Source organism: Danio aesculapii, chromosome 7 (assembly GCF_903798145.1).
Source record: "Danio aesculapii chromosome 7, fDanAes4.1, whole genome shotgun sequence".
In the NCBI taxonomy this organism is placed as follows: Eukaryota; Metazoa; Chordata; class Actinopteri; order Cypriniformes; family Danionidae; genus Danio; species Danio aesculapii.
Window position 1 is genome coordinate 11,352,061 of NC_079441.1, and position 23,063 is coordinate 11,375,123.

Below are 23,063 nucleotides of genomic sequence, written 5' to 3' on the forward strand. Positions count from 1 at the left end.
TGAATCATTAACTGAAGACTCATTCTGACCAAAACATATGAATCAGTGATTCATTAATTGAAGACTCATTCTGACCAGAACATATGAATCAGTGAGTCATTAACTGAAGACTCATTCTGACCAGAACATATAAATCAGTGAGTCATTAACTGAAGACTCATTCTGACCAAATCATATTAATCAGTGAGTCATTTACTGGAGACTCGCTCTGACCAGATCATATGAATCAGTGAGTCATTTACTGGAGACTCGCTCTGACCAGATCATATTAATCAGTGAGTCATTAACTGGAGTTCGCTCTGACCAGATCATATGAATCAGTGAGTCATTTACTGGAGACTCGCTCTGACCAGATCATTTTAATCAGTGAGTCATTAACTGGAGACTCACTCTGACCAGATCATATTAATCAGTGAGTCATTAACTGGAGTTCGCTCTGACCAGATCATATGAATCAGTGAGTCATTTACTGGAGACTCGCTCTGACCAGATCATATGAATCAGTGAGTCATTTACTGGAGTTCGCTCTGACCAGATCATTTTAATCAGTGAGTCATTAACTGGAGACTCGCTCTGACCAGATCATTTGAGTCTGTGAGTCATTAACTGGAGACTCACTCTGACCAGATCTCTGTGAGCTTGTCCAGGTCTGTTGCTGCAGCTTGTAAGACCTGCTCTGTGTTTTTGGTCCATCTCTTAACAGTCCTTAATACTGGCTTAGTAGTTTTAAGTGTTTGCCTGCAAGTTGGTATAAAATGAACCAGGCAGTGATCGGAGAGTCCTAGAGCTGCTCTGTCGACGGAGCGATATGCATCCTTAATTGTGGTGTAGCAGCTCATGTGTGAGTTTTGCCTGATTAAAGTCACCAAGACAGTTAATTTAAATCAGTGAGTCATTAACTGGAGACTCGCTCTGACCAGATCATTTGAATCAGTGAGTCATTAACTGGAGACTCGCTCTAACCAGATCATTTGAATCAGAGAGTCATTAACTGAAGACTCACTCTAACTAGATCATTTGAATCAGTAAGTCATTAGCAGCAGGAAATGATGCCTAAATCAGCAGAAAATGCTGTCTGTATGGGTTTTGGAACAGAGCCTGTATGTTTCTCTCTTTCTCTCTGTTTCAGTGGCGGATCATCGCCGGAGGAACAAAGTGCATCCCTAAATCGGAGCTGCCCATGGATGACGAAGCCCCTGTATCTCAGGGCGTAACACCCTCCAGTTCCCGCCTATGGCTTCATCCCAGTGATCTGAGCATCGCCCTGTCTGCCTCCACACCGCTGTTTCCCCCGGGACGGGTCATTCATGTGGTGCACAATCACCCGCCTGAGATGTGGTAAGTAGAGAGGAAGAAATTAATGGACTAATGGAACAAAGAACTAAGCATCTTTTCAGCTTCAGTGGCCAGTTTTAAAGGGACAGTTCATACAAAAATGAAAATGCTGATCGCCTCACAGCAAGAAGGTCGCTGGTTCGAGTCCCAGCTGGGCCAGTTAGCATTTCTGTGTGGAGTTTGCATGTTCTCTCTGCGTGGATGTGGGTTTCCTCCGGGTGTTCCGGTTTCCCCCACAGTCCAAAGACACACGCTATGGGTGAATTGAATAAACTAAATTGGCTGTAGGGTATGAGTGTGTGTGTGAATGAATGATTGTTTGGGTGTTTCCCAGTACTGGGGTGTCAGCTAGAAGGGCATCAGCTGTATAAAACATATGCTGAAATAGTTGGTGGTTCATTCCACTGTGGCGACCCCTGATAAATAAGGCACTAAGCCTAAGGAAAATGAATGAATAAATGAAAACTGGTAGTCATTTGATTTTCTAAATTTTTTTCTCTGCTATGGATGTCAATGGCTTCCAGTTTTCAACCGAATATTTTCTTTTGTGTTCAACAGAAATCATAAATATATATATAAAAGGTTTGGAAACAACTAAGGGCAATATATTTTAATTTTAGGGTAAACTGTCCTTTTAAAATTGCTAGCAATTTATGTGAATGTATGGAATACTGTAAATGACCCATGAATAAAAAGAAAAAACTGGAATGACAAAGGTGGTAAAGGCATGAATTATTTTTTTTTAAGAATGTCTCACCAACGCCAAACGTTCAAACAGAATTGTGTATATTCACGTTTTTACCATCTTGTCATGCCAACATTTGCTTGATTTAAATTACAATAAAGACTGTAATATTAGTCACAATTGAAATAACAGTTTTGTATGTTACAGTTATTTACAATCGCTATGGCCGGTTTTTCAATACATTTAACAAGTTTCCTAAACTCTTAACGCATCAGCACACCTAAAACACACAATTGGCAAAACAGTTAATTTCATGCTCAAAATCACACTTTGTAAACTAAACCCCAAAACTAGTTTTCAAAATACAGTTATAAACTAACACAGTACACTGTGTCTAACAAAACACTGCAAACATGCTTTAAAATCAAATAACTATTCAAAACACTGACACATGTGCTCTACCAACAGGAACACTGGTATCACTTTATTTTGGTCCCTTTACCGCATTTTGTTGAATTTAAGTTACATTGCATCTACATGCCAACTAATTCTCATTAGATTATAAGTAGACTGTTTGGTTGGGGTTAGTGTAAGTTGACATGTACTTGTAAAGTTTCTTATAGTCAGTTAAATGTTTGTTGAAGGAGCAGTATCAGCAGATATTAAGCAGACAGTCTACTAATACTCAAATGAGAATTAATTGTCAACAAAATGTGCAATAGGAACCATCAAAATAATATTATACCAAATGTTCATTCCTATTTGATGTAGAACAATTCTTTTTGTCATTTTTTTAAGTTGATTAGATTATTTCATAATAATTTGTTTATTTTTTATTAATCAAAGAACCAGAAATGTTTTTAGTCATTTTTGATCAACTTTGTCATTCTTTTACTTACTTTGTTGGCTTCTGTGGGTTCAACAAAACCATTATCTGTCTAAAAGGGCAGATGTTTTTAAGGTATTTCTCATTTAATAATAATATTAATATTAGTTTCAACAATTCAAACAGTTAGCAATGGAACGCAATGAATGAACTTAATTTAAATGAGGGCAGGATTTCCATCCAATAAATTTGTTTAGCATCACTTATAAAAAAAAACCCTATACAATTAAACACAATTGAGTTGGTCCAACATGATTTTTTATTAAATAAAAGTTTAAATACATTTGTATTTTGATTTAACTTAACACTCAAAAGTCTGTTAATATTATGTATGTCTATTATGTGTGGTACATTTCAAGGTCTCTTAGTTTTATTTAAAGTTGTCCTACATGAACTAAAAGAGCCATTTTTAAGCATATTTCATGAGTTACATATACGGTTGAACTAATTTTAGGACAGTTATTGCTCACTGAGCAAAGCAACAAACTGCATTTTTGCTAATTAAAGCAAGTGGTGCTCACTGCAGAGCTGAGCTCCAGCAAGGAGGAGCTTGAGCTCCAGCTCCTCCTTCCTTGAACCTTTTCTACGAGTGATGTCACTGGGGGTTTGGGTTAGGGGTGGGGATGGTGTACGCATTAAAACAGCTTATAGGAGGAGGAGCTCAAGCTGTAGTTTCCCCTCGCTGGAGCTCAAATGGCTCTGCAGCGAGCAGTGTCTCAATTAAAGTGCCAACACCCAAAGCATGGGTGCTTCTGCGAGGTGGTAATCTCAAAGCATTCAAACTAAAGTGAAGAATAAACTCTAACAAGTCTTTCTATTACCTTTAAACACCTAAGATTATTATTTAAAAAAAAAAAGATTTATTTTTGGCCTTTTCTGATAGGACAGTATTTCAGATAGGAAGCGAAGTGGGAGAGAGAGAGGGGGTTGGACTGAACATAAAACAAATAAATTGGCCAAAGAAATTACAAGAAGTGTGTTGTTTCAGCTCATTTTAAACAGGTAGTTTCAACTAGTAGCAGTAATATTTATTTTGAGTCTATGTGAAGCTTCAACTTTTTTATTTCTAGTAATGGGTACTAGAAATAATTATACAAGAAAAGAGTATTCATTCTAAAAACTTCACAGAAGCTTAAAATAGAAGCTGTTTCCATTGCTGAACTGTTGAAACTAGTATTCATATTATTATTAAATGAGAGATACTTTTCAATTCAATTCAATTCACCTTTATTTGTATAGCGCTTATACAATGTAGATTGTGTCAAAGCAGCTTCACATAAAAGGTCATAGTAAATAGGAACAGTGTAGTTCAGTTTGTAGTGTTCAAGTTCAGTTCAGTTTAGCTCAGTTCAGTGTGGTTTAATAATCACTACTGAGAGTCCAAACACTGAAGAGCAAATCCATCGATGCGCAGCTCTACAGATCCTGAACCATGCAAGCCAGTGGCGACAGCGGAGAGGGAAAAAAAACTTCACTAAAGGCGGAAGTGAAGAAAAAAACCTTGAGAGAAACCAGACTCAGTTGGGCACGACCATTTTAATTTCTCCGCTGGCCAAACGTCTTGTGCAGAGCTGCAGTCTCAGTGGCGGAGGCTGGAAGCTGGCCTCAGCGAAGACTCGTCTGTCTCTGGAGCGTCATAGGAAACAGTCTCATGTTCTCCACTCCTCCATGACCATCGCAGTAGTTGTTCAGGATTCGGCCAGGTCCAGGATATGGAAACCTTGGGATCATCTCGTCGTTGGTCTTGGATCGAATCAGTGACTCTGCATAGTCTGGGGGCCTCGGGAAGAGTATCCCCAGGTGGAAATGGAGAATAAGAAAATAATTAGCGTAGCTGATGTTCACAGTGTATATCAGCAAGATGCATAACCTGTGTGGAAGCCCCTAAGTGGTGCACTAAGTGTATGCTTTACTGAACAGATAGGTCTTTAATCTAGTTTTGAATTGGGAGAGTGTGTCTGAGCCTCGGACGTTATCAGGAAGGCTATTCCAGAGTTTAGGAGCTATAAATGAGAAGGCTCGACCTCCTTACTCGACTTTGCTATTCTAGGTACTACCAGAAGCCCTGAGTTTTGAGATCTTAAAGAGCGAGTTGGATTGTAGCGAGACAGAAGATTGGTTAGATAAACAGGAGCTAGATTATTTAAAGCTTTATATGTAAGAAGCAATATTTTAAATTCAATACGAAACTTAACAGGCAGCCAGTGTAAGGAGGATAAATTGGGGTGATGTGATCAAATTTTCTAGACCTGGTTAGAACTCTGGCAGCTGCATTTTGTACTAATTGAAGTTTGTTAATAGAGGATGCTGGGCAGCCAGCAAACAGTGCATTACAGTAGTCCAGCCTAGAAGTCATAAAAGCATGGACTAGGCTTTTCTGCATCTGAGATGGATAGCATACTTCGTAACTTAGCTATATTTCTCAGATGAAAGAAAGCAGTTTTGTGACATGGGAAATATGATTTTTAAAAGTTTAAATTGCTGTCTAATATGACACCCAGATCTTTTATAGTAGAGCTAACGCTAACTTTGTATCCCTCTAATTGTAGGTCGAGTTGTGAGATCTGCTGTGTACAGGATTTAGGCCCAATAAGTAATAATTCTGTTTTGTCTGAGTTTAAGAGAAGATAATTGTTGGTCATCCAGTCTTTAACATCTTTAATACACTCAGTTAGCTTGGACAGATTAGATGTCTCGTCAGGTTTAGTTGAAATATATAATTGAGTATCATCTGCATAGCAGTGAAAGCTGATCCCATGTCTTCTAATAATGTCTCCCAGGGGTAGCATGTATATTGTAAACAGTAAAGGGCCTAAAACTGATCCTTGAGGCACCCCGTATTTTACTGGGCTGATTTGTGAAGGCTGTCCATTTATATTTACAAACTGGTAACGGTCAGATAAGTATGACTTAAACCATTGTAGGGCATGTCCCTGGACACCTGTAGACTTTAAGCGATTAATAAGGATACCATGGTCAATGGTGTCAAATGCCGCACTAAGATCGAGTAGAACTAATAGCGAGATGCACCCTTGGTCAGCAGCTAAGAGTAAATCGTTGGTTATTTTCACTAGTGCAGTTTCTGTACTGTGATGAGCTCTGAAACCTGACTGAAACACTTCAAAAACATTGTTGGTCTGCAGAAAGGAGCATAATTGAGCAGAAACAACTTTTTCTCGTATTTTAGATATAAATGGAAGGTTTGAAATAGGCCTATAATTAGCTAAGTTGCTGGGTTCCAGTTGTGGTTTCTTAATAATAGGTTTAATAACAGCTAACTTGTAAGGATTTGGAACATGGCCTAAAGATAAAGAAGAGTTGATAATGTTAAGAAGAGGTTCTCCTATAACAGGTAGCAATTCTTTCAGTAACTTTGTTTGGAATTGGGTCCAATATACACGTAGCTGATTTAGAGCTATTTATAATTTTGTCTAGCTCTTCCTGTTCTATGATTTTAAAGCACTGTAGGTTATTTAGATTCAGAGACGTGTTTACTGGATCTGAAGTATAAGGCGGTGCAGAAAGTTTAATATCTCCTATTTTCTGTCTAAAGCCTTCTATTTTATCACTGAAAAAATTCATGAAGTCATCACTACTAATTTGCGGTGGAACGTTTTGTTCCAAAGATGACCGATTATTTGTTAATTAGCGATGGTGTTAAATAAGAATCTAGGATTGTTTTGATTATTTTCTATCAGTTTGCGGAGGTGCTCAGCCCTGGCAGATTTTAAAGCCCTCCTATAGCTGGACATACTGTCTTTGTATGCAATTCGAAAGACTTCTAAATTAGTTTTTTTTCCATTTACGTTCCAGGGCACGGGCTGCTGTTTTGAGGAGCGCGGGGTATGACTATTATACCATGGTGTAGTTTTATTCTCTCTAGCCTTTTTTTAGTTTGATGGGTGCCACAGTATTAGAGTGCTAGTAAAGATGGCATCCATACTGCTGGTTACTACATCAAGGTCATTTGCGTTTGCGGGTGCATTTCGAAGTAGAGAAAGATCAGGTAAGTTATTTATAAATTCATCTTTAGTGGACGGAACAATAGTTCTACTAGGGCGATATATCGGAGCGGATCTGCTAATTTCAGGTAAACACAGCTTATATAGTAAGAGGTAGTGGTCTGTAATATCATCACTTTGTGGTATAATGTCTACATTAGTGACCTCAATTCCATAAGACAGAATTAGATCTAGTGTATGCTTTAGGCGATGAGAAATACCTTCATTTCTTCATTCTTTCCTTTCTATTTCTTCTTTTCCAGTAAAGAATGTGTCACGTCCTGCATCAGTCTGAGTCAAAGTTTGAGAATAGAGTTTTCCCTCACCGTCTTTCTCTCTGTGTGTCTCTCTGTAGTTGTGGTCAGGAAGAGCCCACGTACTCGGCTCTGTGGGGCGATAACAAGGCCTTTGATGAGGTCATCATTTCTCCAGCCATGCTGAATGAACACATGCCCCATGTGGTGATGGATGGCCTCAACAAGGTGTGTGTGTGTATTTGTGTGTTTTTTAGCATGCATGCTTCTACGTCTAGCTCTTGCAAAAGTGCCAACTCAGTGATTGGAGGCTGATGAAATATTCGGAACAAATCTGAGTGTCATTTGATCCTGCATCTGTACATATGGACATACATCCGACTAGGGCTGAACAATATTTGTAGCATGTACAATGTAATGCACAGGTTTCTGGTCATATACAAACATAAGCACTGTTGAATATTGCGATGTTTATGTGAATTAGGTGAATCATTTAAAACTCACCATTACAGTGAACTGATTCTAAACTGATTTATTTGCATTTTTACTCAAAGAACAAGTTCAGGTGCGTCAAAAATCACATACTTATGCACTATTCTACGCCATTTTGTAGTATAAATAGTATAAAGGCTGATTTATACTTCTGCGTCAAGCGCACACGTATGCTACGGCGCAGCCTACGCGTGGACGCATAGTCCCTCGCTGTGACCGTCGGCACCGCTGACACCCACCTCTCAAAAAATTTAACATGTACGCGTAGCGCAAGCTCTGTGATTGGTCGGCTTGGTAGCGCTGAGGAGTGTGGGCGGAGGTGAGAGGGCGAGCGTGATGCAGCGGGTGTTTACAAGTGTGGAGTCCTGTGAAGGAGCTCCAGATGGAGACTGCTGTTTTGTGTTTACCTTATGATTAAAGTTGTTGCATGTCCGCCGGTTCCTGCCTCAAAATGAGTGAATTTGAGCCACTTGTACATTTAAGTTGGCATTCAGAAAAAACAAAACACCAGCGAAGGAACTCGACACAGAGAAGCAGCTAGCGTTTTGGAAGTGTATTGCAGAGCAATAGAAACAGCGCGCAGAAGTATAAACGCCCTAGGTGGTCGCCTAGGTGGCCTCTATGGACGCGGCCCTGGTCGTGAGATATTTGGCATGCTAAATGTCTGGGATCAAAATCATGCTGTGTCAAATGTGTTTGATTGAAAATAACATCGGCGATTACTACAGCCAATGAGAGAGCAGCATCCACTAGGGTGGATATCTGCAGCCCAGCGGTTGGTTGGGGGGAGGAGTCAGGGGCTTCTTTTCAGTTTATTTGGACCCAAGAAATGGTGGAAAAACTAGTGTAAATTTGGCAGGAGCACTGTCTGTTTGTTGTGTCATCTGAGCAATACCACAACCGGGTCCAAAAAGAAAAAGTTGAAGTGAAATTGCTAATCCCTTTCAAAACCCAGGTGAGCAAAATAAGTGCATTTTCTACCCCACTAAAGGCTTCTTTCTCATTATGTAGTTAATAACAAAAGATATACTACATGGCCTTGTGTTGTTTCCATGTCACTTCCCGTGCGTGTTTGGTTGTGAGACATAGTTTGCAAACCGAGACAAAAGTTGTTAGCGATTCTCCTATTGTAAAGTCATGCAGTGTGAAACCCCCGGCGTCGACCCATCTTGCAGTATAAACACAGCAGTGACGGAACCCGAACCCTGTTAGTCATGCAGTGTGAAAACATCTGTGATGCGACTACTTTAATAATCGTGCAGTCTGAACTCGGCATCAGGTTAATTAGGGTAATCATTGGACAATAGTGGTTAAAATATAGTTCATATATACAGTATATATTAAAAAAAATCCAAAACTGCTTTCATTCAAGCCAAACTAAAAGAAAAAAAAACTTATAACCTGCTTGTTAAGTGTGACGTCACACGAAGCGGCTTCTGGGTCCAAGCGCTATATCAAACTGTATGGGAAGACTCATCAAATGATAATAATAAACGTTTACAAAGCGATGTAATTCTTTCAGAAATCACGATCACTATATATATATATATATATATATATATATATTATATATATATATATATATATATATATATATATATACATACACACACACACACAGGTGAAGTCAGAATTATTAGCCCCCCTTTGAATTTTTTTTTCTTTTTTAAATATTTTCCAAATTATGTTTAACAGATCAAGGAAATTTTCACAGTATGTCTGATAATATTCTTTATTCTGGAGAAAGTCTTATTTGTTTTATTTGGGCTAGAATAAAAGCATAAAAGAATAAAGTTTTAAGGTCAAAATTATTAGCCCCTTTACGCTAATTTTATTCGACTGTCCACAGAACAAACCATCGTTATACAATAACTTGCCTAATTACCATAATTTGTCTAGTTAACCTAATTAACCTAGTTAAGTCTTTAAATGTCACTTTAAGCTGTATAGAAGTATCTTGAAAAATATCTAGTCAGATATTATTTACTGTCATCATGACAAAGATAAAATAAATCAGTTATTAGAGATGAGTTATTAAAACTATTAAGCTTAGAAATGTGTTGAAAAAATCTTCTCTCCGGTAAACAGAAATTGGGGAAAAAAATAAACAGGGAACGAATAATTCAGGGGGTTAATAATTCCGACTTCAAAGATATATATATATATATATATATATATATATATATATATATATATATATATATATATATATATATACACACACATCCATGCCTAACATCAGATGGCCCAGAAAGTGATTATTTTTTATAAATTGTTAAAATATTGATGTCTGTGATGCAACAAGTCCAGAGACTGTTGTGTACACCATGGTTTTTGTTGAAATTCACTTTAATGTGTGGATTTGACTAAAAGTGGCCATAAACGAATATTTTTTCAATTCAAATGAGTAGCGGCTTGGACCCGGAATCAGTATTTCACATGTCATCACTTAACAAGCAGACAGCAGACTAAATATAATAGGAAATTCTTTGAAAAACATTACATTCTCTTTACTTAACTGAGCTCAACTGAACTGAACTTAAACACTACAAGCTGAACTACACTGTTCCTTGAACTACACTGTTCCTATTTGAACTACACTGTTCCTTGAACTACACTGTTCCTATTTGAACTACACCTGTTCCTATTTACTGTGACCTTTTATGTGAAGCTGCTTTGACACAATCTACATTGTATAAGCGCTATACAAATAAAGGTGAATTGAATTGAATTGAACTTAAACATCACTTGAATTTGAAAACTAATACAAATTTTACAGGAGGGCTAATAATACTGCCTTCAAACTATATATTGTTCAGCACCTATAATATATCATGTAACATAAGTACAGAAGGATTCAGATGTGCCATGTTTTATTATTTTTTTGCAAAATCTTTGGGGTTTGTAAATACCTGGTCAAAAATCATTTGCTATGCTTATAAGGCTTTTGGGCTGCTTTGGACTCCAGGATTGCAGTATGTGTTACAGGTCTGTGGCAATGTCTTAACCACAATTTTGTCTGTTTTGGCTATAACTGTACATAAAGGTTTGTCTTTGTTTTTTTTTTTTGTCTTTGTTCCCTCTACACCCACAGCCGTTGGAAATACACCTGCGTAAAAGAATTCTGGCATGGCTGTTTCTCCTTCTTGCAAATGCAATGCTATTTCTATTTAAGTTCGGGGCTTTCTTCAGATCCCCTCTAGGTGTTAAGCTGTGGGTATGCAACTTGTCCTACTGCACTCCTCAAAATCTACACTCTTAAATATAAAGCTTTTTATTGGCCTCATAGAACTTTGAAAATCTATGATATCTTACCATTGGACAAAAGTTTCTGTGTAATAGAAAAAGTTCACATAAGCCCCTTTTTCCACCAAGACAGTTTAAGTGCTGGTTTGAAGCCTGGTCTTTCAACACCTAAAGTTATGGCTCTGAACCAGGAAAAGTGGTTTATAAAGAGCAAAGAGGCTTTAATATGTTGTGTGTTTTATTTGACTGCACAGGGCAGCCTTATGACAGAAGCCTAAATGTATTTAGTTTGATAAAACAGTGTCGATTTTTCTCCATGTGATCGTGAAGAACCACAATTGGTGGACTGGGTCATAATAAAAGCTTTGCTGGTTTTTGCACTGTTACGTTCATCTCTTATCAACAATTGCTTTAGTACACTCACTTTCACAGCTTTTAGTCTTAAGGTTACTGCACACTAAATTCAAAATTTTTGTCCGTAATTTTCACGTTAAGAAAAAAATTCGACATCACGTTGTGTCAGTCGTATTGACACACTGCCTCCAAAACCTTTGTCCTTCTTAAAATAATTCGAACCAGGTTCAATTTTTATTTATTTATTTATTTATTTATTTATTTATTTTTGCACCTGAAAAAACACTTTGAGATGTGTTTTGACAGTTCAGAGCCACTGTACAAGCGAAAAGCTAAATACAGAATGCTGTCACTTGAGCCACAGACAACTTTGACAAACACACTGCATAATATAAGACAGAATGTGGCGGACAGTGAGAACCCCTTTGTTGGATTCAGTGACTTGTGCACCTCTCCCCTGCTGCTGTTTAAAGAGGAGAAGAGAACAAGTTTGTGATGTTTAGCGTTTTTCGTAATGGATTCATTAATTTGCATCTGACTCCGTGTGCAAGGTTTGTGTACATGACGAGTTTTTCGGATATGAATATGAAAAAAACTTTACTCTGCTTCATACTACCATGATAAGTGCTGAACACTTCAGCTCATCCATCAACATGATTTCTGCAGGAGTCTCGTAGGATGTAATGAAGACCACAAATCCCATTATTCCACATTCAATCACTGTATCACAAAATTACGCCTTTGTTTGTTGTGAATAAACGCCCTCTAGTGACGAAAATTATATACTGTGCCTTTAAGTAGCACCAAAACATTGCTGGGCTAGAAGTAAGTACCATTTGCATCGGGCTGAAGGCGATCTCACATTAGCTATGTTTCCATCTAAAGATACAAATAAAATTTAGCCGCAAAACTGGAATAAAAGACGTGCGATTAAAGCAACGTTTCCATCAAAATGGTCACCTCCTGATTAACTGGCACCAAAATATCAAAACTAAAACTGAATTTGCTGCGACAGGAGAAGCTGCGTGTATTTTTTTTCTTTATTTATTAATGACTTGCGCCTCAGAAGACAAATGCTGACACACAATGAATGCGTCGTGTCAAATTTTAAGGCACATTGGAATTTGTTCGGTAAGTGTTTCCATCGTAGTTTATGCGCATCTTTTCTCATCGGATAAAACGTTTATGCTACTCAGTTATGCGCTTACAGTTTTTTATGTGCACTTTAGAAGTTTATGCAGATCTTGGCGTTTTCATCAACCATTTTGGATATGCGCATAAAAATGAGTGGATGGAAACCTAGCTATAGATCAATGAAACGGACAGAAACTGTTTCTGAGCGCCATAATTTATACATAATTTTGAATACATTATTGCATCTAATCTCTCTATTCAAATTAAACATGTTATTCTCCCTTGGATACTTCAATTATACAAATTCATCATGCTACATGAATACGATGTTATCGCTCGTAATTACGTCTATACAAACTATGGCGCGCTGCATGAATACATTGGATTCGCTGTGTTTGGATACCAGTGTAGGTTCATAAAGTTGTAAAGGTCCCATGAAGTGCTTTGAAATGTGCTTTTATTATTCAATGTTTGACGTAATCTCAACTGAAAAACAAAGAGAGGGCGGGACTTAGAGTAGCTCCTCTCCTTTTAAAAAAAACACCCAATAGAGCTTTGTTTTATTTATTTGTTTTATCACCGCTCTGCCAGTAAAATAAAATGAAAAGCAAATGAGAACCGTCTTGAAGGAGAAGGGGCGTGTCAGATACTAGAGAGCATTTGATTGGTCAAATGACTGAAGTATGAGGTGACGTAAAAAAGGTTGATCCATTTAGGCGAAAATGACAAACTACAAGCTTTACAAGTTTATAACGGTTCTAAACAGGAATTTTGCCATTGTTTTGTACCACACTAGCTTATAGATATTCTTGAAGACTAACATACTGATAGTAACATTTAAAAAAACGTTATTTTAATTTCACTGATCTTTTAACATTAATAGCAATGCTTCGCTGATGACATCTCTATATTTGGCGCTTCCATATTTGTGTTGCTGAGAAAGATGAGATGTATGCAGTGGTGTCAAAACTTGCTTTACTGTAGCACTAGCTCTGAACTAGCAACTGATTTGTCCTGGTGGAAAATGGTAGATAAATGAGAAAAAACATTCTTTGGGGAACCGAACAGTTCTTTAAGGCCCTTGTGCACTTCAAACGAAAGCGAGGAATGAACTGGAATTACGTCATTTAGAAAGACGTTTGGCAATTCGACAGCTTGACCGCTCACCAAAGCAAACTTTTTGGAGGAGTCATTTTGGCTCCTTATCACATTTGAGCTACCATTGGTCCATGGCGATTACGCAATCAGTAGGTGTGTTTTGGAACTTCACCTTTGTTGATGTGCGATTTGATTCAGATCTCAATAAAAAATTACTTTGTTTGAAGTATACCTGGGCCTTTAGTGGCAAATATGGAAAAAGCTTTATTTTTCGAGTACAAAACTGCTGCTAATCGGGTCATACTGGCTTGTTTTCTCCTACACTTTGTCTGTCGTTTGGTTAACTTGTTGGTTTGTTTCCACAGGTGCTGGAAAACCCACATTTAATTTCAGACCTGATTGCTGCACAGGTTGGAAGCCGGAAAGCTAGCAATGAAGTGCATATTTCTGTCCCTAACCCATCCTCAGATCTCTCTTTTACACCACTGTGTCCAGACGAATGCTTTATAGTTCCCAAAACTCCCAGTGAAACAGTTTCTGTTCAACCACCGGGTTCAGACACTCAAAGGAACGGTTTATCATTTAAAAATACGTCCACTGAAAATACTGTTACTGAATCTCTCACTGCGATCCCATCACCCACAATGCCTGTTACTGTAGATACATCTTCCCTTAGGTCAAATACAAAAGCTGAAGACGCTTCTGGTGATGTTCATCAATCATCAACATGTCCATCTCAGTCAAATACTACATCGAGCTCACCGAAGTTAGACTTTCCAACATTAGAAATCCCTTCAACGGTCCCATTGAATGGCTTTTTATCTTCTGAAACTTCCTCTGATGTGTCTGAGCATACCCAAAATACACCAGATTTGCACTCTTCCCCAGAGTTCCTGCTAAAAACCAATCTGAATCCCGAGGCCAGCTGTCTTGAAAACACATCGGAGAGCTGTTTTATAAAACCCTCGGCCTTTGATAATGCATCTTTAACTTCTCCCCAGGACAGGTTCAGTTCTTCGACTGTCCCATCTGAAGGAACGACCTCTAACGCTTCATGTTATATCTCAAGCCTCTGATGTACATTACTGTTCAAAAGTCTGGGGTCGATAAGATATTCTTTTTACTTTTATCAATCAAAGAAGTATTAAATAGGCTACAGTGCATGTAAGAACTTCTTTATGTATGTTTTTTGGCAATGTGTGAATTAGCCTATGATGAAACTAAACAATGTGTACCTGGGCTACAAAATCAGTCATTAGGGTCACTTTTTTTGAAATTGAGATTGTTACATAATCTAAAATCTGAATAACTAGGTTTTCTATTGATGAACTGTTTGTTCGGATAGGATAATACATTGCTGAGATACAACTACTTGGAAATCTGGAATCTGAGGGTTGAATAAAAACACAATAATGAACAAAATAGCCTTTAAGCCTGTTCACACGAGGCGTCGGCCTCAACACTTAACGAAGGGTGATGTCATAGTGACGACAGCCAATCATATTCAACTTGGACTGCAACACAAAAAGGCATAGCAGAAGCAGTGGTAGGGGTAGTGGTGGTGGTAATGTATAAAGATGTATGTAAAGATTGAACATAAAGCATGGCGTGATATAACCGTGATATACTTTTCCTCCTTTTGACTGCATAAACATGATTGGCTAGTGTCTACACTAGTATTTACATAAAGCGATCTGATTGGTTGGTGCTTGAGACAGATCCACAATTTAGTTCGGCAACACTTGACATTCAAAGTCAATGGGAAGCGGTAATGCAGGCACCCCGTGTGAACAGGACGTAAAGCTGTCTAAAGAAAGTTCAATTATTAATCAGAAATTACGCTTTGATATATTTACACCTTGACAATTCTTCGTGGAAGATGATGTTTGATGATGTTTGTGTGATTTTTGACATAAACAAAAAATCCATAATTGTGACCCGTGCAATGTATTTTTGGCTGCATATCACTGATTTTGTGCTCCAGGGTCACAATTGAAGCCTTTTAAAACTTTGACGCTTCTCTATAGTTGGGTTTCCATCTGAAAATGTAGCAAATCTTTTTAAAGTACAAAAGTAAATAAAAATAAAAATGCTAATTGCGAATTAGTTTCCATTAAATTGTTAGTGTGGCTGACTGTAGTATTGGTATCCTAGTAACAACAGTAAACAAAGTGTATGTATCTATGAATGGAGTCACATGGGTGTAATGTTCGCTACATCAGACTCTTATTTGGTAAATCGGATTTCACCTCCCATTATTTGTATTAACCCTTTTTCACACAAGTCTAAAACCCCCTCAAATGAGTGTAAAACTTTGAGAATAATGGATTTTTATTAGATATCTGGCATTTACGTGACTGGTTTCTTATGTGATACTTCATATTGCGCATTAACAGTGTGATGGAAACCCAGCGAGCAGATTGTTATGTGAAGCACTTTTGTGAAGGAAAACTGAAATCGATATGACATTAATACACATGAAATGAATGGTAATAATGTTCTGAATAATCCTGCTGATGACATTTCAATTAGTTGTGCAAAGAAAGGAATTCATTCAGACTACAATCTCACATAGTCCGGTCAGTGTGGTCTATAGTCACAAATATACCTTATAATATCTTATATATCATATTTTATACATATTTATCTGTTGACATGATGCTGGACAAATATACTTTATAAATATACTACAGTATCTAATGCTGGTGAATTGCAGAGCTTGTGCAGATATATATCCATATCGCTACGATGCTTTATGAACTGCTGTTTTCTCGCTGTTGCTATTTATTTTCTTAAGCTTTTACTTTTTGCTTTCAGTATATCACTGCAAAGCTATTTCCAACTTTTTCTCTGCTTTCAAGCAAAGAACATATATATGATAAGTATATTCTGTCACCGAATCCCCTTCAGTCGCTTGTACATTACATTATGCGGGAGTGTAGGCTATAAAGTCAAAGCTTTGTACAGTTATGCATGCATGTCCCGAGTGCGTTTATTTAATTCAGTTCAATTAAATTAGAAGCTGCTTTGGATAAAAATGTCTACTAAATGCAGAAATGTAAATGTTAATGTTAAAATGACTGTCTTTTTCAACAAATATATCTACACTTAGTGAGCAGAAGAGACTCAAACCCCACACTTTTGAAACAGTAGTGTATATCACGCCGTGCACAGCCTGCTGCATGCATGCTTTCTTCCTTTGCAGTGAATAATCTTGCAGAAACATCCCTCCTCAGCTCCAGCTCGGGCATCTGTGGTGTTATTCTCTTCCTTTCTGCAGGTCCCCGGTCTCTCTGTCAGTTTTTATTTTTTCTCTTGACTTCCTGTTTTGTTTGTCTGGTTTGTGCTTTGGCAGTTTGCAGCAGGGTTGCATTGCAGCTTCTTTCCATCTACACACGTTCCATCTTGTGCGCTTGGAGCTGGATTTATCTGTGTTTGGCAGACAGTTGAAGTCAGAATATATATATGGTTTCCCCAATTTCTGACTTTTTCAACACATTTCTAAACATAATAGTTTTAATAACTCATTATTAATAACTGATTTATTTTATCTTTGCCATGATGACAGTAAATCATGTTAGACTAGATGTTTTTCAAGATACTAGTATTCAGCTTATAGTGACATTTAAAGGCTCAACTAGGTTAATTAGGTTGTGATTGATTGGGCAAGTCTTTGTGTAACAGTGGTTTGTTCTGTAGACAGTCGAAAACAAATATTGCTTAAGGGGGCTAATAATATTGATCTTAAAATGATTTGAAAAATAAAAATTGCTTTTATTCTAGCTGAAATAAAACAAATAAGACTTTCTCCAGAAGAAACAATATTATAGGAAATACTGTGAAAAATTCCTTGCTCTGTCAAACATCATTTTGTAAATAGTAGAAAAAGAAAAACAATAATCAGAATAATTTTGACTTCAATATGTATTTGTTTACCATGCATGACACATTTGAGTGAGCATCGATCACATTTACAGTTGAAGTCAGAAGTATTTGCCCCCCTGTTTATGTTTTTCCCCAATTTCTGTTTAATGGAGAGAAGATTTTTTTTCAACACATTTCTAAACATAATAGTTTTAATAACTCATTTTTAATAACTGATTTATTTTATCTTTGCCATGATGACAGTAAACAATATTTGACTAGATATTTTTCAAGACATTTCTATACAGCTTAAAGTGACATTTAAAGGCTTAACTAGGTTAATTAGGTTAACTAGGCAGGTTATTGTAATTAGGCAAGTTATTGTATAATGATGGTTTGTTCTGTTGACAGTCGAAAAATATATAGCTTAAAGGGGCTAATAATTTTGACCTAAAAATGGTTTTTAAAAGTAATAAAACTGCTTTTATTCTAGATAAAACAAATAAACTTTCTGAAGAAGAAAAAATATTATCAGACATACTGTGAAAATTTCTTTGCTCTGTTAAACATCATTTGGGAAATTTTTTAAAAAGAAAAACAAATTCAAAGGGGGGCGAATAATTCTGACTTCACCTGTATATTATGTGCCAAATGTGTTTGAAAAGGATGAATATTGACAAATGAATGTGAAATCACTTTTATTTATTTATTTTTTGCACTAATATTTGGGGAGAAAGATTTCTGCAGAAAATAAGTCTTGTGCACTTAAATGGTAAAATGTTTACTTACCAATCATTAAATGTCGATATTACCTAACATTATTTTTTGGTTTTCTTTTAATTTTTTAGATGAAATCTAACACTAAGTCTGCACCAATAATGAAATTATGAATTGCATTTATTCATTCATTTTCTTTTCGGCTTAGTCGCTTTATTATTTTGGGGTTGCCACAGCGGAATGAACCGCCAACTTATCCTAGGTTTTACGCAGCAGATGCGCTTCCAGCTGCAACCCATCACTGGGAAACACCCATACACACTCATTCACACACATACAATATGGACAATATGGGGGAGGGTTGCTTATGATCGCGTGAATTGAAGACCGGTGGGCTGGTGCGTGGTGACAGCGGTGTTAAGACTGAAGTGACTTAGGATCGCATGAATTTATCATGCGGGGCCCGTCCGCTACGCCAATGAACCTGCCCAATGCCAGTTTGGCCAATTATATTTCAGCACCCTGCGTTGCCATTCAGTAAGGATTGCTCTCAAAGTATGTGTTTGCGATCGAAATGCGACCTTTGGTGAACAGTAGCAGACTGCCAAATAAGATGCAGATTCAGAGTTCCAAATAAGGTGGTTTTAATCAGCAAATAATATAAATATTACGAAGGAAACATTAGGTAAGCAGGTCACATTGTAACTCCGTGTCTTAACAACACGCTACCTGATGAGATTTGCAGTGTTTTGCACTAGACGAAACACAGCAGAAATTTAAATACAGCCATTCAGAAGCACAGAATGTTTATTTATTTATTTATTTAGTACACGACTCAAATCAGCCTCAAATCAGCCTTTAGGCTCGATAGTCAGGCTCGCTCCTGTTGATGTTGTCAATCTGGCATCCTGCACTTGCGTGTTTTGAACCAGGCGTGCAATACCTAATCCAACCACTGGGTGTCAAACATACCTACTGCACCTTTAACAGAAACGTAACACTTACTCTGCAACAATAATACAATTATGAATTGCATTTATACAAATAAACGTAAAAAAATACAAGTACTTTTGTGCAATTCATATGTATACATATTATTAATAAATTTTTAATGATATACGATATATTATATAGATTTTAAGATATATATATATATATATATATATATATATATATATATATATATATATATATATATATATATATATATAAAATTATTATTATTATTATTATTATTATTAATTTGGCCAGTCATTTAGTGCCAAAGTTACCTGACATGACGTTCTTCATTCATTCATTTTTTGGTTTATTTACTTTTAATGTTTTAAAGGAAATCTAACACTTACAACAATTAAAAAAATATGAATTGCATTTATACAAATAAATGTAAAAAAATACATATAATTTTGTGCAATTTATATGTATAAAATTTGTAACTTTTAATATTTACCTTTTTATTTTAATAATGATTTATATAATTATTGATTTTTACTTTGGCCAATCATTTAGTGCCGAAGTTAAGTAATTTGAAGTTTTTCATTCATTCATACTTTTTCTTTTGTTTACTTTCATAATGTTGAGAGGAAAATTAACACTGCAACAATTTTACAATCCACCTCACCGTGTGTTTTGTCAGTATTTGGCTTTATAGATTTGCATTGACTGACATTTCTACATCATCTTGTGTGTCTTGTGTAATTATTTGATGGTTGTTTGCAGCATGTAGTTTGTATTTGTTTTTTTGTCAATTGCATTTCATTGCATTCATTAACTGATACTGCTGTGATTGTTGTCTCTAACTCCATATACTCACATGTCATATGTTTACACACATTAATAAATAAATCTGCATCATCACCTTGTGGTTGTGTAACTGAACTGTTAAATCTTGGTTGTTGTTTACTCGTATTACTGATTATCCTGCATGATTTGTTTTCATAATGCATACATTTCAGCGGAATAGTTAAGTGTCTGAAACTATTGAATGTTATTATGTAAAATGACTTAATCATGGGTAAAAAATGACATTTGTATCATTCCTGATGCTTCTGTTTCACTTGCATGAAAACCGGTTTTGATTATCATCCACGTAATATGTATATTTAATATTTTTCTTAGTATTTTATTCAAAGAAAATACATTCTGTAACATTTTACAATCATTTTGTATTAGTTAATGTTAGTTCATCTATTTACTAACATGAAAAATACATTTATTACAGCATTTCTTCATCTTTGTTTATTCATCTTTAACAAAGGTGCATTAACTAGCAATTTGGATTTTAATAATGCGTTAATTGATTTATAAATGCTGTACAAGTATCGTTTATTATTAGTTCATGTTAGTAAATACATTATCTAATGAATCCTTGTTATAAAGTGACTAAAAATGTTTTGATATTGCAGTAATACAATATTTGATATAAGTATCTTGAAATTGCACATTTCGCATTTACATTACATTCAGATGGATTTAAAAATATACACAGTAGCCAACATTTAATCTGAATCAAATATTTTCATCAAAATTGTCATAAAACTACATTCAAAAAATGACTTTAGCTGCTTGTTGAGTTGAAACAACACAATTCCTGAGTTTTTTTTTTTTTTTGGGGGGGGGGGGGGGGGGGGGGGGGTAACTTAATTGTTTTATATTCAATCCAATTAAATTAGTAGAAACTAATAAGTGAACTTAGTTGATTTATGTTATAATAACATGCATACACTCTGTAAAAAAATGCATTAAATCAATTTGTGTTGAGGCATCATGAAGGAATTCAGTTTTTAAAATAAATTTAAGAGGATTGAACATAAAACAATTAAGTTGGCCCAAACAAAACTCAATAATTGTGTTGTGTCTGCTTATTTTGAATAAGTAGTTTGAACAATCCAATTAAATTTGTAAAAACGAATAAGTTAACTTAGTCGATTTATGTTGGAAAAACATAAAGGAATTAAGATCACTTATTCGTTTTTTACAAATTTAAGTGGATTGAACATAAAACGAAAGTTTAAGTAAGTAATTGTGTTGTTTGTGCTCATTTTATTATATAAGTAGCTTGAACATACTACTGATATACTCATTTTTAAGTGTATTGAACAACAATCGGCTAAAATTTTTGGACGATTTTAAAAAAAACTAAAACTTTTTTTGGTCATTCCATATATTGACTACACAGTAAAAAGTGAACATTTAAACGTAATTTCAGCTTATTACAGCTACATTCATTAATTTCTACTTAATTATTATGGATTTCAGTAATAAATAAGTTGGAAAACATTATTATTATTTTAGGAGTAAGAAGTTGATATAATTTATATAGGTTGAGGATCCAATGATTTTTTTTTCTTCAGTGTATTACAGTATATAAAAATTTTATATAAAATAAAAAGAACTAAAAAAAAATAACTCAACAATTGTGTTTTTTAAGTTCATTTTATATAAGTAGACAAACAACAAACATAATTTTTTTGTGTATTGAACAACGCCCATTCTTATCTTAGGACAATTGTGATGAGTAAGAAGTTGAAGTCATTTATTTAAGTTGATCCAATGAGGCTTTTTTCCAGTCTACACTGTAAAAAATGCTGGGTTCCACACAATCAATTTGTGTTGAGGAATCGTGAAGGAATTAAGTTATTTTTTATGAATCTAAGAGGATTGAACATAAAACAATTAAGTTGGCTCAAACAAAACTCAATAATTATGTTGTGCCGGCTCATTTTAACTAAGTAGTTTGACCAAGCAACAGACATAATTTTTTAGAGTGGTCATTGTAAAAAATGCAGGGTTCCACACAATTCCTTTATGTTGTCCCAACACAAATCTATTAAGTTAAATTAATGGTTTCTACAAATTTTAGTGGATTGAACATAAAACTATTACTTGTCCCAAAAAAGCCTTAAGAATTGTGTTGAATAAACTCATTGTAAAGTAGTAGTTTAAACAAGCAGCAAATGTCATTTTTTGAGTGTACTTTATATATATATGTGTGTATATATATATATATATATATATATATGTGTATATATATATATATATATATATATATATATATATATATATATATATATATATATATATATGTATATATGTATTTATATATATATATATATATATATATATATATATATATATATATATATATATATTTATATGTGTGTGTGTGTGTGTGTGTGTGTGTGCGTGTGTGTGTGTGTGCGTGTGTGTGTGTATATGTATGTATATGTATGTATATAAGAAAATCTTTCCAGTTTCAAGTGTGAGAAATGCTTGTTTTAATCTTCCATTTGTTTTTCCACTTGATGTTTTATCATCCGGCTTGTGCTTTCTGTTTTCCCCTCTACATCCTGCAGGTGTTGGAAAACTACAATAAAGGGAAGACGGCTTTACTTTCTGCTGCTAAGATAATGGTCAGTCCAACAGAAGTGGACCTGAATCCAGAAACTATCTTCCTGGACTCCTCAAATTCGCTGCAGCCTACACCAGCCACACACCACCGTAGAAACAGCAGTGTTCGGTGAGTTCAGTCAATGTTACACTGTAAAAAAAAAAAAACATTTACTTAACTTAAAATTGTAAGGCAACCTTTTCTTTTATTCATATATATATATATATATATATATATATATATATATATATATATATATATATATATATATATATATATATATATATATAAACTTACTAATGTCTTTCACGTGATATTTTTATATTCATTATTATTCATATATTTTTGAAGAACCTAAATTTACACTACCTGATAAAAGTCTTGTCCAAGTTTTAGGAACAACAGATAATATCTCGACTTCTAGTTGATCATTTGGTATCAGAAGTGGCTTATATGAAAGGCAAAGGCCTCTAGATTACGCTTATTTTACCATAATAAAATATGATCATGAACTGATTTTTAATTATTTCATTAGGACAGTAAGGTCTGACTTTGCTTAGACAAAAGTCTGAACAGAAATAATGTCCAGTATAGAATATAAAGTCAT

The 23,063-nt window shown here is 35.4% G+C and overlaps 1 protein-coding gene across 3 annotated transcripts in view; it reads left to right on the plus strand.

Annotated features, from left to right (window-relative positions):
* Nucleotides 1-23,063, plus strand: part of dagla (diacylglycerol lipase, alpha) — a 107,503-nt gene that overhangs the window by 79,619 nt on the left and 4,821 nt on the right. Inside the window, exons 17-20 of one of the 3 annotated variants that reach the window (XR_008838067.1) lie at nt 1,130-1,338; nt 7,263-7,389; nt 13,851-17,467; nt 17,687-19,183. Coding sequence is in view for 2 of the 3 variants with exons in the window: in XM_056461038.1 (XP_056317013.1) it covers nt 1,130-1,338; nt 7,263-7,389; nt 13,851-14,561 (1,047 nt within the window). In the remaining variant the exon portion in view is untranslated. Of the gene's footprint in view, nt 1-1,129; nt 1,339-7,262; nt 7,390-13,850; nt 19,184-22,421; nt 22,586-23,063 lie in introns of those variants that run through there. The other 2 variants (XM_056461038.1, XM_056461037.1) reach the window with 2 other exon arrangements.